Here is a 15,676-nt window from a genome sequence, read left to right as displayed (position 1 = left end):
TTCCTTGTTTCTTCACACCTGTCAATCAGGACTAGACTTGCCCGGGGACTTAATTAACCTGGCGAGTCATTTACGTCGTCACTAATCCGTATATCAAGCATAAAGAGCCCCCAGATTACTCAACACCTTCTGTCTTAATGTCCCAAACAAAGACACTACACTTGGTGATGCAATTACAAGCAAGTACCTGTGCTAAATTAATGGCTTTTTGTTGTTGTCTTTTCTTGGACGAAGCAGGATGCTGAAGTTCAATATATTAATCCTAGTAGAATAGAGGAGAGCACCTAGAAAATTGTTACGAAAAGAGGTAGTGTCGCACAGGAGAATAATACCTATTTGTGTATATTCCTATACCTCCGATGAGGTATAGATTATAAGTGAACGTGAGAAGATTCTGAGCATCAAATCGCTTGGGTGTGTCGTTTTCGGGAGGATTAGAGACATTCTCAGTATTCTGAGTGAAATTCATTCTTTCGTGGCGTCGGTATTTTGTGAAATTCTAATGCACCTGTTCCAGTGTTATTAAAATACAACCGGAGAGCACTTCCTTGTTATTATGACAATTAAAGAGTACTTGAAGATAAACAAATCATGATCGTCAGGAAACAGGCGATGATAATCAATTCATTTTAAGAAGGTTTATTTTCATTTCAGCTTGAGACACTTAGTTATGATTTTTTTCCCCAAACATTGCGATGTAAACGATATCAACATGATATGTAGAAACAGCGTCTCCTCGGCGTGTCACTTTGCAACAGGTAACCAACGCTAAATATTTGGGCCTGTCGGTCGCCCGTGCGTTGAAACTCACACATCCTCTGGGAATGCAGCACGGGCTTCCGCAGTTTATCTAGTGGTGGGAGTGGCTTGCTGCCATGGAAACGTGGCGCCGCGTGGACTGGGAAATCCTACCGTAGGCAATCGTGTTTGGTTATCTTGTTTACAATGTACACAGAGACAGGAAAACTACAAAATCGCCTGGCTGTTTTTCGCGGGATTGAAAAAGTGTAATACAAGTCATCAAATCTGTCGTGAGTGTTCCTTGTTCTATCAATCCTTGCTTTCAGATTCTGTTGGATGAGCCCGTCCATGTCTATATTTTCGTCACCTTGAATTTTAGTCTTGCGTCCGCCATCATTAGAAATACTCAAAAAGCGGAAGTATAGTTAAGGAAGAGACATGCATTAACTGTGCCAATATTCGTCCGTGAATTATTACAATTAGTCATTTATAATTATATATTATGTATGACACCGTAATCTATAATGTGCTAGAGAAAATAGATAACAGGTATGCTGCCAAGATAATTAACCTCGTGTGTTATGATAGCGTGACGTGTAAATTTTGAAGATTTGTCATGGCATTTATGTCACCAGCAGGATGTCGCAGAATTTCTCAGACACCAGACACATATGTCTGTTTTTCTGTCAATAACAGTCGTTCTGCCTATAGATTTGGGACTATGAAGGGGATAGTCTTGTCGTTTGTGTGAATCGGACAACCTTGTGTGATTATTGTCATCCTCGCATGGCTAGAGCTGACAAATTTGAGATATATAAAGAGCAATGAAAGAGGAAAAAATAGTCAGGGAGAATGCTTGAAATAGATTCAAGAGTCACAGAGAGAGAGAGAGAGGGAGAGAGATAAAATTCAACTCAATCACCTGCCCACAATGCTTGCGCTCGCATGTGACGGCTAATGGCGCTGCCTTTGTCGAAGCAGTCAGGTGTTAGACCTAATCAGGTTAATAATTCATGAGGCATGGGGCTGGGAGCAGACGGCTGAATGGGACCCGGGCTGGCCACTCAGACTCCGTGGCGCCGCCGCGCAAGGTGGGTCTTTTCTCCGCTCCGCCTGCCTGTGTGCGCAGGTGCTTTGTCGACAGGCAGTGGTCTGGAGCCGGCGAATTTTGCCCCATTGTTTCCGGGGGCTGAAGGCATGACAAACAGGTTCTCTCTTTCTCCCTTCCCCTGTTCTCTATTAACACTTTGGGGGTTGGCTAACAATATTTTTAAAAGACATTGTTGAAAAGAAGCGAGAAGAATTGGCTGTGAACAATTGCTCGATATTATGTAGGTGTGCAGTATCGCCAGAGCAGAAGCCGGCAACGAGGCTTTAGTGGAACATGTTTAGCGTTGTTGTCCTTTTCTTCTTCTTCTTCTTCTTCTTTTTCTTCTTATTATCGCGCTCTCTCACTCAATCAAAATTTTCACCCACATTCGCCTATTGTTTGCGTCAGCAAACTTCCATAGCAGAATTCCAATTGACTTTCTACGAGACACTCTACGGTTGGATGAGCTGAGCTGGTATAATGATTGTCCTTGTTATTTTACGGAATCGAGTACCTTCAAGAACTGTCATTATTGCGCACACCTAACCTACACTGATCCGCTTGCCCGGATCTCTTTCAAAGTCCATGTCGGAGGAGATAGTACTTGCCGTGCATGACTGACTGCTTTTAATCAGTTTTCGAGAGGTGGTCCACAAGAAGCGAGCTCATCTTTTGGAGACAAGTGATCACCTCCGCCTTTTAATAGCGCCGTTGAATGGCCTTTGTTCACCTCTTGTACTCGAGGACAAAACCTCCAGACTTTCTGTCTCTGCCTCGCAGAGAGTCCTCACAACTCCCTCCTCGATCTGTCCTCAAGTTACCGCCGCGACAACAACCACGCTGCTCTATTTATCTTGTCTCTTGTCCAACAAGCGCCACCCATTAGGGGAGCAAGGGCCGAGCCTTCGACAAGTGCCTCTATTTCTCCCTCCGCCAACTTTGAGTGTGTTCATCTATTTGTGTCACTTAATATTTTTTTCCCACACTCCTCTCACGGAATTCCAACATTCGACTGAAGTTATCCCATCGCCAGCAGCGTGTGGACGAAGTAAAATTTGACTGATCTTCAAACTTTTCTCTGCATGTGGAAGCTTTGATACAACACAGCCTCGGCTTTCTTGAATCATTTAACAATAACTTTGTGCGACCCTCGTGATTTTTATCACCAAAAAGCCTTCGTTTGGAGGTTTTGCGAAAAAAAAAAAACATCAATGGCTTCCTGATATCAAAGGAGCAGTTTGTGATATCTTTGAGTGATTTCTCGCGGTGATCCAGTAACTAGCAGTGTTATGGTGATGAAGTATCATTACATCCAATACACACGCTTGATGCGTGCGTCAGGTGAGAACACGACATTCCTGTCACCCACCCCCTTACCACGACACATTTAGTTTCGGCTAGACTCTATTTTTTACATGTCGATTATGTTCATTTTATTTTACTGTTGTGTTCTCTGTAAATGCCTGATCACAGGTAAAGACAGAAGTCAGAAGATTTATGTCTTGTTTTCTGTTATTATCAGCACGATACCTGTATACATTTACTGTTTTCTTCACAGGTCTCTTTGTAAGTTTTGTGTTCGTGAGAATGTGTTGATCTGAGTGTTTCATATGTGGTTCGATTGGTATAGTAAAGCATTTACTTTGGGATATACTGTCATACTGGTATAAGAAACAAGCTTTTTTTTTTGTGTGTGTGTGTTTTGAATGTGAACATACTGCAGAGAGGTCAAATTCAATGATAGAAAGTCAAGGGAATCAAAGCAGCAGTTTGTGAAATTGATAAAGTGTGAAGTTGCCTGTATTTTGAACAGCATGATTATCCTATGATATGCCATGGATGCAATATGAAGCAATGTATTTTATGCCACTCTCCATTTTCAGGCATTTGAATGTTTGTATTTAGATCTGTGTGTCTTGTGAAAATTGTGAGAAGTTTAGAGAGATGACAACTCCTTCCATGAAGGAAGTAATTCAGCCAGTATTGGATATATGGCTGCTATTCAACATTTTCTGCTGAAGGTATCGCCAATGTAAATGCTGTGACCACTTTATTTAATGAACAGTGCCTGGTTTGATCAAATTTGTGTGAAATCTTACTAACAGTACATTCATTATCATAACTATGCATTATAAGCAAAAATGCAGAACAAGAGAATATCAGGTCTTGGTCACCAAGAGTTGTTCTCTATTTTTTTTTACATTGATATTACAAAGAAGTATCCCTATTGAATAGATTCCCTCAATTACAAAACTCTTAAAAACTGTACTATGAAAATGCGCCATGTACTTTGGAGCGCATACTGAACATACATAACAAAAGTTGTTAGCAGTTGTATGACTTGGCATATGACAAATGAACAGCTTTCAGACAATTGATATGTATGATCATGGACCATGTAGGTCCATGGTATGATAAATCCACAAATCCACAAATTGACTCATACAGATGTGCATAATGTCCACTTCCCTGGTGATGCAACATGCTTAACTGGCAACCTATTTGTCTGTTCTTGTCTTTTTCAGTTGACATTGATGGAAATCCCAAGGGGATGACACCAGGGGATTTGAGTGATGGGAATGACCCCATCTCTCCCAGTCCAGAGAATGGTTACCATAGCAACAGTTCCACCATCGAAGACAGCGATGTGGACGACAAGGACAGCTTCAGGGGCGAAGAGGACGAGGAGGACGTCGACGAGGTGGAGATGGACAAGACAAGAAGCGAGAGCGATGACAGCATGGATGATGGGGAGGGGAAAGACTTCCACCGCAAGAATGGACTCCAGCACCCCCAACTCAGGAACGGGGACATCGGTGGCGATGGTGTCATCAATTTGGAAGAGTACATGAACCGCAGTGACACCGCTGTCATCTACCCAGAGCCAGTAGAGGACATGGATGGCGTGAATGGTGACACCGATGATCCAGACAGTCCAGGTAGTCAGATTGTTTGTGCATGCTTATTACCTATGAATGATACTGAATGCAGGCATTTAACCCGTTGAAGATGGGCTGATTTTGCTACAACACACATTTCCCATAGACACCTGCCCAAGTATACTCGGGACTTGTCCTCAGTGGGTTAAAGGACAAGCTCAGCTTAATGTATAATGTGTGAGCTGAGTGAATGTAGTGACATTGGTAGAACACATCAGTGAAAATTTGAGGAAAATCAGACGATCTGTTCCTAAGTTATTAATTTTTTTGAAGTTTCAGTGCCACCATTGCTAGATGAGAAGACTGCTACAGTGAGTGGTGTCATAATATGCATTGAGATAAATAAAATGTAAAGAAAATTCAACATGTTTCCATTTTTCTCACATATCAAAAGAGCACTTGACTTGCCTCTTTAAGAAGGCAGGGGGAATAATCCATAGGTCAGTAAGAAGTCGAGGGATAAGTACTTTTCACCCCCCCCCCCCAAAAAAAGAAGAAATTTTGTGGAATTCTTTGATTCATTATATTGTTCTATGCATGTGACATCACAAACTGTAGTAGTCTTCTCATCCAGCAGTGGCAGCATTGAAACTTTAAAAATTCATAACTTTTGAACAGATTTTCTTCAAACTTTTACTGATGTGTTCTACCAATATTGCTGCTTTCACTCAATCCTCACATATGTTACGTTGAACTTGTCCTTTAAGCCTCTGTATTCAGATCCAGATTATGTTAAACATTTTATACATTGGCTGGGTCATGGCTCACCACATGGCTTTTTTTTCAGAAAAGTTAAAGTTCTCTTATGCAAAGCATCCCAAGTTGCATCAAATCTTGTTTGGCTGCTTGGTTTCCAAACCAGCAGATGTCAAATTTTTGCCTCATCTAGCTGACCAAGCAGTGAAAAATTTTTTCTGTTTGCTTCATTTCCTCTTACATTCTTTATGTGCTGGATACAGTCACCCAGTCGGCTGGTATTTAAGGGATGGGTCTGCACCATGAGGCATTACTGAAGTTATAACCAAGAATGAAATAGTAATTTTCAGCCCCAATGGAGTAATAATATTACTCCATTTGGGCTAAAAATATTATCTGTTAAATAGGGCCATCCACTTCAGAGCAAATGCATTTACAAATGAATCATGTGCTGTCAAAAATGTCAGCTTCCACTTAGGTGATAGCCTTAGCTGCTTTTCTATGGCAATAAATTAGTCTTACAAAGTAACACATTTGTTTTGTACCTAAAACAAATTCAGATACACCTATTGCACAAGTATGCACATGAAGTGATAGAGTGGGCAGGGTCTAGATTGATTTGATTAATGCCTACAGTGTATAATAGATGAGATCACAAAAAAAAACTGTATCTTGCTTGTAGCTGGGTGTATCAAAAGGCTCTTGTTGCAGAGATTAAAGAAGTAACAAAGTATTGTATAAAATCCATCCCCACTACCAAAATGACTTAAACCTTCATGTATGGAAGTTTAATACCTCATCTCATTACCCTGGACAGCAAGCAAACAATCAGAGACACAAGGATCTCAAACAAACAAACCAAATCGTGAAGGAGTTGCTGCAATTTTTTGTGCGATGACTGTTATCGTAACAGGAGACTTAGAGGAGTGAAGAGAGGGAGGGAGGGAGCTAGAGGGAGAGAGAAAGGGAACAAGAAGAGAGATATTCCTCACGTTCGGCGAGGGATTGGGGGGATAGATTATTGTTTGATTGCATTCATCTCCTGCATCCTTAGTTTTAAGGAGATCAATATCAGTAGGTGGATGTGATCTGCAAACAAAGTACCTTAACCCCAAATTGGGATCAAGTTCTCCGCCTCTCCCATGTAATCCCCATCCTCTTGTGGCAAGGGGACACGTTTACACTCTGGGCTGTTGCAAATCATGATTTCGGGGAAGACATGCAAATTTGCCACTTGTGGATGCCATGAGCAATGTTGTACAATAGTTCAGTGCACATGTAGAGGGAATACATGAATTGAAGTCTGAATGAATGGACTAAGTTGTGTGCATAGGTGATACACCTCACTGGGGAGAATTCAAGACAAACTATGGATAATCAACGTCACCAGAAATGTTTGTAAAGCAGTGGGTGAACTAACTGTTAACCAAGGATATGTCCTATTCTCTTTTAATTTTTTCCCTCTTATTTTTCTTTTTATGCTCTGCTTAACATAACATGTACTTCATTATTTCTGATTTCCAGAAAATGTCAGTTTAATTGATTTGGAACCCTGACACCTTATTAAAGACTTGAAAAAAAAAATTATCAAATACACTTCGAAGTAATATGAACTTACCATTTCTGATGAGAAACATGACATTATTTTGAGTCACTGCTAGTGTAAAGTGCGGTAGTTGTGACTGTTTTTTGTTTGTTTTTTTCTGCATTTTTTCTTTTGCTTTGTTCTGTATTTGCTTTGTTTGGAGTTGAAGTGAGAACACAGACATACAAGTTAAAAAAAATGAATAGACAAAGAAAAAAATGTAAATGAAAGCACACCCCATGCTAGCTGTGATTTCTATCTCATTTATTGCCACAAATCAAAGAGACATAAAGACAAAATATATATCGCTGTGGCCTCGGTGTAGTCACCAAAAGGATCAAGGGATGGGATAAACCGTGTCATGTGACAGATGCAGAGAGAGGCCGGGCAAACAGAAATGAAGTTTTTTTTTTTGTCAAAAAAAAAAATACAGGGGGAAAAGGCTAAGTGGCAAGTTCCTGTCGTTTTGTTAGTTGAATTAGAGCATTTGTTGGATTATGGGTGCTGACAGATGCAGTTGGCAGATGAAAAATGAGTGGATTGATTTCAGGTACTGCATTGTTGGCCCTTCACAAAAATTATCATCACATTATGACATATTACATCACAATATCAAGTTTGATTCAGAAGCCCTTTAGGATTGTGACTGACTTTTTGAGAGTTGGTGACTTTGAAGAATTTACATGGCTTTGCAACTAAGCTTTTTTTTTGTGCCAGAAGATGCAAACATTCTCAAAACATTTATTTCACCCTCTTAAGTGGTAGAGGGAATCTCCACAAGTTGAATTCAGCATAGTGCTGTTAAAGTAAGTTTTGAAAGGTAATTACCCTCGACTTCACAGGTACTTGAAAATTTTGTTTAGATTGACAATGAAGAGTGCCAGTCTTAAATCAAGTGGTTGCAAAAGTGAAACTTTCTTGCCAGTATGCTTCAAACATTGAATTTGATTGGTAGTAAAATAATTTGCAGTATCCTGTTAACCACAGGTAAAAGTGAAAGGGGAAAAGATGTTCAAGCTGCCCCACTTGAAATGTGAAACTTGACAGTTTTTATTCGTATTTGAAAAGGCTTTATTGTTTGTAGGTGTGACAACATGACTGGATTTGACTCTCTGTATTTTTCTGTTTTGCCCACAGGAGGAAATGACAATGAAACTGAGAATGATGGCGAGCTTGGAAAGCCTGTTGACTGCCCTTACTGTGAGCGATCCTACAAGCGCTGGACCTCCCTCAAAGAGCACATTAAGTATCGTCATGAAAAGACTTTCAACAACTTTTCTTGCCCTGAGTGCAACTACTGCTTTGCCTATAAATCTCAGCTGGAGCGTCATATGGCAACGCACATGCCTGGACGCAACCAGGTCTGCGAAATCTGCAATAAGGCATTCGTGAACATTTACCGTCTACAGCGACACATGCTCACACACACCACTGGCAACCGAAAATTCAAGTGCAGCGAGTGCGGCAAAGCCTTTAAATACAAGCACCACTTGAAGGAGCATCTGCGGATCCACAGCGGGGAAAAGCCATACGAGTGTCCCACCTGCCTGAAGAGATTCTCCCATTCGGGCTCCTACAGTTCGCACATCAGCAGCAAAAAGTGCTCCCCAGTGAAAGAGCAGCCGCAGGGGCTAGCACGAATTGTTGGCGTACCTCCTGTTAAAGTTATCAACAACCTTCCTTCCCCTGTCTTGCGCTCTCCCATCAGTGACATTGAAAAAGGCGAGAGCAGACCCAGCGCAGAGCCCAAGAACAATGCTACTGCCTATATGACCCCTCTCCACATAAAGATCCCAAATGCAGATGGCTCTGTGGAAGGTCACCCAAGCAAGGAGAAGCAGGAAAACGGCAGCACGACACCCTTGACCTCGCCACCAAATGATGCGGTCAAGAAAGTTTTGCAGATTGTGGCATCAACTGTGAGCAAGCAGCAACAGGATGGTCAAAAAACTGACATCTCAAAATTGAAGAAGACAAAAACGTCATCTGACACTCCTGTGGTAGCCAGCCCCTTTGAGATTCGCCCTTTCAAGCTTGAAAAACTCTCTGCCATTCCCCCCTTGCCAAAAGCCACACCCGAAAACAAAGCAGAAGAAACTGAAAAGCCCAAAGTGTTTCTGAGTGAGAGCGATATGCATCCGCAAAAGAAAAGCTACGATATTGTTGACTATACATTGAGGAAAGTACATGAGGCCCAGGCCATCAATCGCTGCTTAGAGTCCCGCTTCCCCACTCCGATAAACCTTAATCCCGACAGAACAGGATGCAAATATTGTGGACGTGAGTATCTTAGCCCTATTGATCTACATCAGCACGAGCGTTATCTCTGTGACCTCAACGAAGATGTGCTGAAAATGAAATTGTTTAATGGCAACACGCCACAGCAGCAGCAGAGCATGGCAAACTTCAAACTCGATCGATACTACGAGATGCAGCAACAATTTATAGCCCAGCACAACGGCGGGAAGAGTCAGGGAGACAAAGACAATGAGGTTGATAAGAATGAGCGAGATAATCCGAGGAGGATGTTGTCGTCACCAGCTGAGAGCGAGAGGCACCTGTCTCCGAAAGCAAGCCCTGTTTCAGGAAGTAGTCATTCCCCGTGCAGTTCTGTAGCCTCTCCCCCTGCCCCAGAAACGGGCAAGTCCAACGATGATATACTGCAGCGCCTAGAGTCTATATCGCAGGCCCAAGAGCAGGCGCTTCGTGCATTCTACGCCATGCAGGCTAAGCCCTCGGAGGACGGAATTGACAAGATCTCGGTAGCGCTCAATCTGCCCATGCAAGTTGTGAACAAGTGGTTTCAGCGCACACGTAAGCTTGAGGAGGAGGGGTCAGACCCCTCGCTTAAGAGTCTCAGCTTAATGAAACAATCCCCAGCTGTGTCAGTCGTTCAACCAACAAATCACAGCAAAGACACAGTGCGGGTTTGTGTGATTGAAACTGAGAAGGCTTCGGTGAAATCTAAGGAAGTGAGCTGTGATTTGGAAACAGCTTCAGTCAGCAGTAGCAGTGCTGAGGTGGTGGGTGATGTGGACAGCCCCCCAGCTTCCCCATACAGCAGCAATAATTCCCTGTCTAAAGACCTAGCTAAAGATAAGTACCACAGCACTAAAAACATGGATGTCAGCACTACAGTGAACACTAGGATTGAGCATAATGCACCGGGGCGATTAGAGTCAATGGATAGAGATAGCAGATCCCCATCAAGATCCCTCTCACCGGAGAAAACTGCTACAGAAACTTCACCCCTGGATCTTTCCATGCCTAAGAGGAAGACAACTCCTCCTCTCTCTCCCAGCAGATCTTCCATTCCACCAAAACTCATTTACGGCTTGAACTACTCAGCTTTCTACTCAGCAGCCGCTGCAGCTGCTGCCAACGGATACCTCTTGCCCCCCACTTACGCACCTTCGGAGACTGTACCCACCAGTGTGCTGGAAAACAGCATCAAAGCACACACCAATGTGGCCGCGCCCATCCCGAGTAAATCAACCACCTCTTCATCTGCGAGCACCACCAGCACAAGTTCGTCAGAGAACAGCTTCCTCCTAAAGCGCTCCTACCCAGAATCCCTCTACGCCTACATGCCAATGAACAGCTACCCACCCAAGAGGATGAGATTTGCTGATGGAGTGGACTACCCAGCGGCTCCTCCTCCCCTGTATCCACATCTCCAGGTTCCAGATGTCTACAGCGCTCTAGCTAAAACTGGCTACATGCAGAGCACCCTGGCACATCATCTTGGAGCCATGGCAACCACCAACCCCTTTCTCCCAGCAATGCTGAATGGAGCTGGTATCCATCAAAATCACAGTAAGTGTTATTTCGCTTTAAAGAGTTTCACTAAAATATTTTGTCTTTTCTTCCTGACATCAGAAAGTTCTCTTATGCAAACCTAGTAACTCAGTAATTTAATAGGCATGCAGCATGGTTACATTTTTCTTTTGTTATAACAAGGGTTATGAAAATTAAAACTTATAACTACATGTTATGATACCTTCTTTATTGATGTACAGTTAACACAATTCTTGGGGAATAATATTTCTTCCTGATATTAATTTTTAATTCCACATTAAGTTCTTGAAAGTAAATGTGATATAAGTACAGGTGTATTTTAAGGATAAAATATGCTGTTACATTTTGTACAATTATTAGTTTTGAGTGAATAGCAACTTGAATTTGCACTTCTTGGGGAATAGTATTTCAAATATTGATTTATATTTCCACATTATATTCTTGAAAGTCAATGTGATATAGAAACAGGTTCATTTTAAAGATAAAATGTGCTGTTACATATTGTACAATTATTAGCTTTGAGTGAACAGTAAATTGGATCTGCAAGTGGTTAATGATGTTATCCTCATTGTGTTACTTTGTGTCAAAACAGCTGATGCTTCTTCAGACATAGCCTCCGATGATGCTCTGAGTGACATTGGGATTGGACCTGGGCGTCGACGCAGGTCAGACAGGCCATCACGCACGTCGTCAGGGCAGTACGCCTGCTCGCAGTGTCCTAAGACTTTCCAGAAGCACAGCTCCCTGCTGCGACATGTCTACGAGCACTCAGGTACATAACACCAAGTAAGCCATGCTCTAGAGAAACTTAAGGTTCAGACTTTCACCCGCCAAAAGATAGAATATTCAAAAGTAGAATTTAGATTGGCCTGGTCTCTTTAAAACAAATCCAAACTGGATAAGCCTTGCATTTGCTTAACCTTCAGTGAGTCAAATTCTTGGCTTGTTGAAGCTTTGTAACATTTCAGGCTCTCAAGGAATATTAGACTGACATAACAGGTGTAGAATGAAGAATGTGCATGTTGAAGGTGTTCATTAGTCTTAGCTGTGCAGACTTTCAAAATGTTTACTGAATTGCAGTTACTAAGCAATCAAAATGAATATTCCTGGAATGCTCTCACACTGGAAAAAAAAAAAGATTTGGCAGATTAGCAATTGAAGACTTTTCCAAAGAAAATGTACAAATTGCAATATTTTAAGTCATCAGATATACTGTTAATGAAAAGTATAAACAACCCAAAAAGCTTGCTAGTGGGGCATTTTCAGTGAGTGCTAAGTTTTGATGTGGCCCCTCAAAGAGGGTGGAACTACAATGTAATAGGCACATTGATATACGTGAACTGCTGCCTGCAGAATGAGTGAGTGAAACAAGAATTCGTCTATGCCTGCGCGGATGTAGACAAAGAGATGATATCTCAGTGATGATAAGAGCAGGAAGAACAGATGTCTGATTTGTTTTGTTGTGCATTCTACACTTGGGCTGTCAGACTGCAAGTCATTTTGTATGATTGTCAAGCACCTTGAGCCTTAAGCCCCCCTCAAGCTCACACTTCTCCTGTCAATGCAAAGGCAAGGATAAGTTTTTAGATAAGCATGGGGAATGACCTTAACCTGGGGTTGTACTTATCGGCATGGCTCAGGCGGAAAATCATGCAGGTCTCCTCCAAACAAAAAGAATCGAAATATCATGTCCAAAATGTGGAAAGGAGAGTTAATATCTTTGATACACTGTACTTTATCTGAGACATGCAGTATTGCTTTTATCTTCATGTGAACTACAGTGGCAGATTGTTTTTCCTTTTCTGAATACTTCCTTTGTAAAGAATAATTGTATGCCGACTTTTATGTTGTTGGCGTAAGGTTTTCACTTCCAAGTTGTAATATAGGCCCAAAAGTTTGAACAGGTTTATGCAGAGAAACAAAATAATTGGTTTTGTACTATATCACTGTCCTCTGGTGCTTTGTCTTTGAGCTTAGCCCCAGAGCTGATATTTCAAATGGGTCCTGCAGAATTTTATGTGCAATAACTTCCGATACTGTGTTTGAGCTGATCAAGTGAATGTGATTACTGTGATTAAAGGAAAGATTCTACTTTGTTTATATGTTTGTAATTTTTTTTTCTTTGCTTTGACCCATTTGTAGGAAAGCGCCCTCACCAATGCAAGGAATGTGGGAAGGCCTTCAAGCACAAACACCACTTGATGGAGCACTCCCGGCTCCACAGCGGCGAGAAGCCATACCAGTGCGACCGGTGTCTGAAGAAATTCTCGCACTCGGGTTCCTACAGCCAGCACATGAACCATCGCTACAGCTACTGCAGGCGAGAGGCCATAGCTGGGGGCGGACTCCCACTGGAGGGGGCTGAGATGGAGCTAAAGGAGGGCAAAGATATGGACCAAGGAGGTCCAGAGGAGATGGAGCTGGAGAGCACTGGAGCTATGATCCGGCGACTGGAAGAAAAGCAGGCAGCTGGGATGTAGACACTCTTCTTGGTTGTGAATATTTTAATGAAATATGGGTAATGAAGATACTCCTTAACAGAATTCAGGACTTGAATAAATCTATAAGAAATTACTCATCTGAAATTATCGAGATGGCAAAATAATTGTATGCAGATAATGTGCACATTTCAAATGCTACTATCTAATCACAGTTTCCTTAATTCTGAGAGACAAAAGGAATTTGAAACCATGATTGGATGACATGATTGTTGTACTTCTGATTGTATAAAGAATGTGACTAACAAGAAGAAATAAAGTGGATCGATGATTGTGCACAGACTCAATTAATCATTGTACAGCAAGAGAGCAAACTGCACAGCAACAGAGAGTGTCCACAGCTGTTCACTCATCTCCAACAGGGTGAAGGTTATCTTTAATCAATTGTGTACATCTATCCATGCTTCCAAAGTGTGGACTTCACACATTTTAAGTAAGACCATGACAGATTGTCAGGAATCTTCTTGATGGGGGCAAAGTGTCGCCTTGGAAAGATAGTCTCAACTTTGCATTCGTGAAGACTGCAGACATGAAATTGGGCGCCACTGTTATGTGCAAAATATGTACTCAGAGTGAATGTAAGTTAGAATGGCGGTCACCGAAGAGACGTGAGGGCAGTTGATTGTGAAGAAAGTGATTCAGAATTGTACTACTTACACTTCATGGTTTCTTCCTGTATATATGAACAGTACAATGATTAGTACATGTATATGGCATCAGAATTCTACTCAAGATCAAAACTATGGGAATGATCAGCATCCCATTTGTACAGATCACTCAGTTGCACAAAACCCAGAGAAATTTTCTGTTTAGTGCAACAATATCTTATACACCAGTTGGCATTTGGATGTACAAGATGTACTTCATGATTGCTAAGCACAATGTGCTGAATTGTTTCAATGAAATTATATTTTTGTTCGTCTGTTTGTTTGCTGAATTCTGTACACATTTCAAGGAAACTATTGGGGAAAATGTATTTATTTTGTATGTGCAATCGCAGAATTGAAACAGAAAGAGATGTGTATTTTCGCTGAATACACAATTCTGTTCTCTCCTTCTCGTCTCTTCCTGTCTTTTCACTTTCGTCATGTTCCTTTCGATTATGCTCTTGATAATCATAGTTTCCAGGCCAAATAAAAAATGATGATACATGTAGTTTTTGTAACTGACAAAAAGTAGTGCAGCTCTTAAATACTGTGTAATTACCATCAAACTTGCCCATTGTATCCTCATTGAAGGTGAAAATATGGCCAAATTGTTATATCCCAGATATCCAGAATTTTTCTTCGTCTTCTTCTTTTCTTTTCTTTTTTTTTTTTGGGGGGGGGGGGTGGGGTGGTGATGGTGGTTGTAGTTCCAAAGATAGATCAATATTCAGATGCGTGGTTCAACTTGCTGAAGGCTCAGGACATTTCTCAGTCCCGATGACATGCAATAATTGCACAGGACTAACTTTCAAAGATATTCTAGGGTACATAATGTAGACATGTGTATAAAATTTTGGTCATGCTGTTTTTTTTGTTGTTGTTTTTTTTTTGTGTTATTTCTGAAGAAATAAACAAATTTTCATCGGCCACCATATATTTACCTGTGTAATTCCTAGACAGATTGATATCTCAAAACAACTCTTGTTTTAAAAAGCAGGAAGAGGGGGAAATTCATGTAAATGACTTTAATTTTTTTTTCTCCCCGTGAAATATTACTCACTTCGTCTTTGAAAGGTTGTTTTGGTAGCTTGTAGTTTCATGAAGCAAATAGTCCCATGTCATGTGTTGTGTTGCTGAAATTATCTAGCAAGAAGTCAAATCATGAATCTTCCTTATGGATTATCTTGATATGCTGGGGTTCTGCTTGCTCAGAATTGCCACTGGGTATTTGGTATTGATAATCATGTAAATGGAGTTGTGTATACACTTATTTATTCTTGTCGACGTGTAACTATTTATTCGAACAATGTAACATATTTGTTGAGAAAAAGGGGTTGCCCATTTTGAGAGGCACCCTGCCATATTTATGTATTGTAGCAATGTTGCTATTTTGAAACAAAATAAAATGTCACTAAAAGAAATCCACTGGCTTATGCAGTGATTGATGGGTGTTCTGTGCAAATTACACTCCACTGGAGGGATTGTTTGGTGGCTGTGTTTACTAATGACATTGTCTGTAGACTCCATTCGATATTGCTGACTCTACTGAAAAATTTATAAAAGCCTAGTGCGTTAGATAATCAAGACTTGGCTATTTGATGCTTAAAATGCCAATGTATACTGTTGAGTGTACTTGTAGCATGTTTTCAGTTGGGCCTAGTTTATGCTACACATTAGCCACA

General features: G+C 41.2%; 1 protein-coding gene across 2 annotated transcripts in view; it reads left to right on the top strand.

The window, feature by feature from the left end:
• The window catches only part of LOC140238369 (zinc finger E-box-binding homeobox 1-like), a 41,992-nt gene extending 26,588 nt beyond the window's left edge, over window positions 1-15,404 (top strand). The window contains exons 1-5 of one of the 2 annotated variants that reach the window (XM_072318304.1): window positions 3,068-3,172; window positions 4,357-4,770; window positions 8,189-10,867; window positions 11,442-11,621; window positions 12,992-15,404. In XM_072318304.1, coding sequence (XP_072174405.1) covers window positions 3,121-3,172; window positions 4,357-4,770; window positions 8,189-10,867; window positions 11,442-11,621; window positions 12,992-13,329 — 3,663 coding nt within the window. In that variant the 5' untranslated portion in view covers window positions 3,068-3,120 and the 3' untranslated portion in view covers window positions 13,330-15,404. Of the gene's footprint in view, window positions 1-3,067; window positions 3,173-4,356; window positions 4,771-8,188; window positions 10,868-11,441; window positions 11,622-12,991 lie in introns of those variants that run through there. The other variant, XM_072318303.1, reaches the window with a different exon arrangement.
• Window positions 15,405-15,676: the final 272 nt, after the last annotated feature.

This window comes from Diadema setosum, chromosome 14 (genome assembly GCF_964275005.1).
Source record: "Diadema setosum chromosome 14, eeDiaSeto1, whole genome shotgun sequence".
NCBI classification, from domain to species: Eukaryota; Metazoa; Echinodermata; class Echinoidea; order Diadematoida; family Diadematidae; genus Diadema; species Diadema setosum.
This window is presented reverse-complemented; position numbering and strand designations above follow the sequence as displayed.